This window comes from Telopea speciosissima, chromosome 3 (assembly GCF_018873765.1).
Source record: "Telopea speciosissima isolate NSW1024214 ecotype Mountain lineage chromosome 3, Tspe_v1, whole genome shotgun sequence".
NCBI classification, from domain to species: domain Eukaryota; kingdom Viridiplantae; phylum Streptophyta; class Magnoliopsida; order Proteales; family Proteaceae; genus Telopea; species Telopea speciosissima.
This window is the reverse complement of record NC_057918.1, coordinates 46,206,527-46,212,337: the sequence shown is the minus strand read 5'-3', so window position 1 is coordinate 46,212,337 and position 5,811 is coordinate 46,206,527. Positions and strand designations below refer to the sequence as shown.

Genomic DNA, 5,811 nt, shown 5'->3' with positions numbered 1-5,811 from the left:
TTCTCACTACAGTACCCATCCATTCTTCTTGCTACTAAACTATACTATACTATGATTTCACTTTGAGACAATAAGATGATCTATCTATATTCTAGATAGCTTCTAGCTATCTTATTCTTCTTCTTCCCCCCCCCCCCCCAAACATAACATCTTCTTTTTCTCTGACAAGGACCCTTCTATAGTCACTTTATAACCCCTAATAGGTTTAAAACACATACAAACATATCTGGGTTTACATGGAAATAAAGAATCATTTAGGAATGGCTTGAGTCGATCATCTCTACCAAGTCCATGTCTCTGTTTGTCTCACATTGCTGCAAATTGATATCCAATGACATTTTTATCTCAAAATCTTTTTCATCAATGACAGATGTGCCTGACATCTCATCAAATGTAGACACACGATTGTAATTCTTAGGAAACATCATCGTATTGACGAAATATGAATCTGAGATGTTGCTAAAATCATAATTGGGCACTAAGCCATCACCTGCAAAAGATTCAACACTCTCTGCAAGCTGAGTTGAAGGTCCGATCATGGCATTAAGAGTCTGCATATTGGCATCGGTACATGCATTGCTTTCATTATTTGCAATGTCTGAAGTTTCAATCAAATTGTTGATGTAACTTTGCAGGAGAGAACATGATTTATGATGTTTTGAGCTTTGGGATCTTTGTCTTAATAATTGCTTTCTTTTTGTTGCATTCCAGTAGTTCTTTATGGAATTTCCAGTCCTCCCTTTCAGCTGCTTTGCAATTTCTGTCCATTTGTTTCCTAATTCAGCATGGGCCTTAATTATAATCTTATCCTCCTCCTCAGTCCATTCATCTTTCTGCAAGTAAAATACACTTACAATGTAAAAGTATGTATATTACCATGTAAAAACATGTTTCTATCCATTGATAAGATGACATACATGGTGTAAAACCACCAATTTTGGACTTATATGCTTTAATAATATATATGTGTGTGTGTGTGTGTGTGTGTGTGTGTGTGTGTGTGTGTGTGTGTGTGTGTGTGTGCACTTGAAATGCATGGATGTGCTTTACGCAATGAATTCTATATACAAAAAATAAAAAGCAAACAGGAAAAAGAAGAAGAAGAAGAAACCGTGATGTTCGGCTTTAGATGATTATTCCATCTTTCCCTGCATTGTTTTCCTGTTCTTCCTTTCAACCCTTGAGCAATTTGAGGCCAATTTTTTAACCCATGCTCCCCCACCAAGTGCACTAAAAGTCTGCACATAAACAACTTTGTGATCAATAGTTGTTCTTGACGAAGAAAGAAGGAAAGAAGGAAACAAACCAAGAATTTTTTGGATGAAAACTAAAGATTCTATACAAGATGATTCATCATTCATGATAAGAAACAAAAACAAAAAAACAAAAAAAAAAACATTTTACTTGGCTTCTTCAACTGTCCATTGCCCTTTGATTCGATTAGCCTTCTTTTGGGTTATGCCTATCCTTCTAATTGCAAAATTCTTTCTAACCATGTTGATCTTCCTACAATACCTATTATCTGCAGTAATGCATGCCACCTGCTCAGGCAAAAATGTCAAGTTAGGCGACCCAAATTCTTGAAAATTCAAAGTGGGGTTCCTATCTTGGGTAATCACCACCTCAGGCGTGATTCTAGGGGAGAAATTTATGAAGGGACAATTTTGAGAGTTCTCCATGGCAACGCCTTGTATAAGGGGTATCGAATCAAAGATATTGAAATTTGAAGAAGATCCATTTGCTAAAGTTTCGAACTGATAGAAATTGGAATGATCAACCCCGGATTTCGAATTTGGCAATAAGCCATCAACATGAAACTGGTCATTTTGGTGAAAATCTTGGAGATATCCATTAGATGAGCAAGCATCTAATGGAAACCCATCTTTGAATCCAACTTTCATGTGATTTTCTTGCAAAGTTGTCGACGGAAAAGTGAGATCATCTCTGTATTTTATATCAAACTCCATAGGAGAGAGAATTGGAGAGAGATTTGATGAGAGAACAATGAAAACTAAAGGAAATAGCTAGAGTGGTTTTGGAGTTGTGGGTTGTCTTTAGTTTCTTCTTAGTACTTTATAGGAGGGAGGGGGCGTCGTTCATTCCAGTTGATGATTAAAAGTCGTTGATTTTCTTGTTCTATCGGATGGTTGGAATTACAAGATAGTAGTGAATAAAAAAAGCAACTCTCTTCTTAGTATTGTCAAGGGGAATAAGGGTAGTAATGATTGCGTTCTTTGAAAGTTTTCATTTATGAAAAGTTTTTAGTCAAAGGATTCCACATGGCAGTTGTACAGAGATTTTTAGGACATTTCAAGGCAATGTACGGTGTACGGAGAGTTATGATAGGATATTTAAATTATATTTTAATGTAAAATTGGGATATATTTTTAAATCTTTGTTGAAAGATGAGAAGAATACCCTCAACAAACTTCTAAAACGATATCTTTTTCCACATGAGTAACTTGGCCAAACCTAGAAACTAATAACTTGATTTGTTGGTGAATTTTTAAATTATTATATTTTGGACCAATTAAGACCCATTTATTGCTTATTAAATTTTTTTTGAATAACAATTTTGGTAACTAAATCTTCAACTCCAATTCTATAATCTATCTCTCGCTCTCTCTCTCTCTCCCCTTCATTTTATTTTCTGGTTCCATAGTTGGAATCTTCTAATTATGGAAGAAAGTTCTATTTTATGTGAAAGCACAAAGGAAATAAAGTGTAAAAAACAAAAAACATGGTTTTTTTTTTTTTTTTTAAACCAAAAACATGGTATTCATGTAAAGGATAAAATAACTTAAAGCACAAAGGCTATGTTGCTCTTGCCTACAGAGCCTATATTGTGAAAGCATCGTTATTCTCTACCCTCTTGTTTCCCCGCCTAACGAAGGTTACGAAGGTAATTTCAGTTATATGAGAATTTTTATTGTCCGTCTGACTCTGACACACCTCTCTACTGACGTAAAGGATAAAATAACCTAGTCTTACATGTTCACTCAAATTGACAGTGTGAGAATGACATGTCAATGCAAGGAAGGTCATAATTAATACGGGCAAAAGAGTAAAACTACTTTCCATTAGTTGGTGAGAGATACTAAGGAAGAGGAGAAAGATAAATGGGGTGGAGCATCTCTGCTGCTCGGCACGAGAGAGGTGTGAAGGACCAATGGGAGTTGGTAAGCGGGTGTGGATGACGATGGAGGAAAGAAGGTAACCAGTGGAGGAAAACAAGTCAGTAGTTGTAGGGAGGGTGGGTGAAGGAAAGGAAAGCATGAGAGAAAACAAGAGGAGAGGGGAGTAGTTGGTGGTGACACTGATGGAGTCGGCTTTGGTGAGAGATGGAAGGTGACTACTGTTATTCGAAGACCCATCTAACCAGTAGAAGCTATCGACAATTTTTTACAACACTATGGTTTAAATGTGGGCAGAGGCTAAGAAGACCTTTAATGCTGGTCAACACTAGTGTAGACGCTGAATTTTGTCACCCCCCCCCAGCGATGACGACGATCGGATGCAAATGACTGGCAATGTCCCCACCATGATACCCAAAAAAATCCCCACTCGCCCCATGAGGAGTACATCATATGCACGGCCCCCCCAGAAGGCCCCGAACAGCCATTGCAACCCCATGAGGCAGTATCACGGTCGCGACCCCGCATGGCAGTGCCCCATCGTGCGGCGCTGTGGCCCTACCATGAGGTGCCACGCGCGCACTGCGGCCCTGTAGCGCAATGCCACGGGCGCCCAAATCTGGATTTTTCCCATTTTTGCTCTGCCGTAGCCCCGTACATTTTCCGCGGCGCCACCAAACCCAAAATTTGCCTATAAAAAGGGTCACCCCCCTCATTTTCATAATCCAAGTTTGTGGGACAGGGGGCACCCCTAGAGCTCCAATTTTCCAGTTTTTTTCTTGTTTCCTCGTTTTGGGGCTCTTCCGCAATCCGATTTCAAGCCTCGTCCCCCTGTCCGAAGTTCAGGCTATCCGAGTCTAGCTTCCTTGACCCCTTTTTGCCCAAATTTGGGAAACCTCCCGCGGTGTAGCCAATCTATCCGGCCTTTGAGCTCCTAGTTTCCAAAGCCTTGGAACGTTGTTATTTTACTTGAGGTCTTAAGATCTGACACCCGTACGCCGTTACTCTGTCTAACAAAGGGATAAAGCCAGTCTTTTGCCTACACCTGAGTTGGGGGACGCTGTCCATCTTGCATAATTGTATTTATTTAAAGCGTACAGGTATACATTTCTTCTGTTAACTTTTTAATTCCAGTACGATGTAGTCCTTTCAAGTACCCTCGTGTAGTGTACAATAGTTAGTGTAACATAGTTTATTTTAATTAAATAGTTTGTGCATCATTATTTAGCCATACATGTGAGAATAGGACATTCATAAAGGGAGAATATTCGAAAATAAGCATCTAGTAGAAAGACCGGTTTATCCAGGCAAGGTGGGTGCCTAACACCTTTCCACTCTCATAACCTGACCACTTACCCCGAACCTCTGACTAGACCAACCGAAGTCTCATAGCCCTTCTAGGGCAACACCCATGGGTCCTAGGCCCTAACCCTAGGTGGCAACTCCCTTTCATTTTATTGCATGACCCCCATCCCCTGATAAATTGACACCATACCATTGAGAAGACACATTCCTTCTCCCTCCAACCGAGGAGCACTTCATAAAACCCACTCCATGCACCCGCCAAAGTGCCGGAGAAAGAACGGATACTCACAACTAGGCCCATGGTGCTTATCCATACCATATTATGCCCTCTCTCTTTCTCTCTCTCTCTCTCTCTCGCCAAGCTCGAAACAACTAAGGAAGAATCGATATCAAAACCTGCATGTTCATTTTCTTTTCATGTAGGAAAGGAATTGCAGAGGACAGGCAATTAGTGATCGAGACTCAATTACAGATAAAAAAACCTAGAAACGTGAGATTAAATTAGGGTTGAAAATTAAATCTTTTATTGAAGGAAATTGGCCAACAAGTGGAAATTTCTATTTGGATTTTCAATGGAAATACCATTTAGTTGGGATAAGGGTGCATTGAGTTGAGTTGAGATGGAGATACCATATTTCTCGAAATCTTAGGTTGTGTTTGGTATGCCTTCTTAGAATGCATTATAGGTAAATTTTGTATGTAGGACAATAAAAACAACTATTTTTATCATCCAAGAATGCAAAATAGACCTAGAATGCATTCCAAGAATGCATACCAAACATAGTTTTAGTCTCCATTCCAAGATCTCTGAATAACTTTATATATATTTCTCTACATTCAACCATATTTCTCTCTCTCACTATTGCTTTGTTTTCAAAGTCCCCCCTCCCCCAATTTGCCCACGAATTTTGAGTTCACTGGAAAATTCACTTCAATCCTAACCAACGTCTCATAACATGAAATCAATGATCAAATTGGAACCTACCGATTTCGATCTAATCTGGATCAGGATCCGCAAGTATCAGTCTCAAGAACTCTAGAATCAGCCTCAAATATGAAAACTCAGCGATTCTAAGGTTTCTTGGCATTAATTAGTCGTGTCGAATTGGCCCTCAAATCTGAGGACTCAACGATTCTAGGGTTTCTTGGCATGAATCAGTTGTGTCCAATCAACTTGAATTAGGATCAATCACAGCCAATTCTAATCCGATTCCCAATTGTTTGAATCTATGATCCTAACTTATAGACTAAACTAGAGTTTTTGTGGAAGTTTTGATGCACTTGGTAGTTGCATCCTAGACGCACAGGGTATGATCATCAGAGTCATAGCAGATATAGTGGGAGTCGAATGACCAAGCTAGGTTTGACATGC

At 39.3% G+C, this 5,811-nt stretch overlaps 1 protein-coding gene across 1 annotated transcript; it reads right to left on the bottom strand.

Moving 5' to 3' along the window:
• Window positions 1-254: 254 nt before the first annotated feature.
• LOC122655227 (transcription factor MYB15-like) lies at window positions 255-1,967 on the bottom strand. The gene is made up of 2 exons (XM_043849438.1): window positions 1,494-1,967; window positions 255-833 (listed from the first exon to the last, which is right to left on the bottom strand). The coding sequence occupies exons 1-2, from the start codon at window positions 1,965-1,967 to the stop codon at window positions 255-257; spliced, it is 1,053 nt and encodes a 350-aa protein (XP_043705373.1).
• Window positions 1,968-5,811: the final 3,844 nt, after the last annotated feature.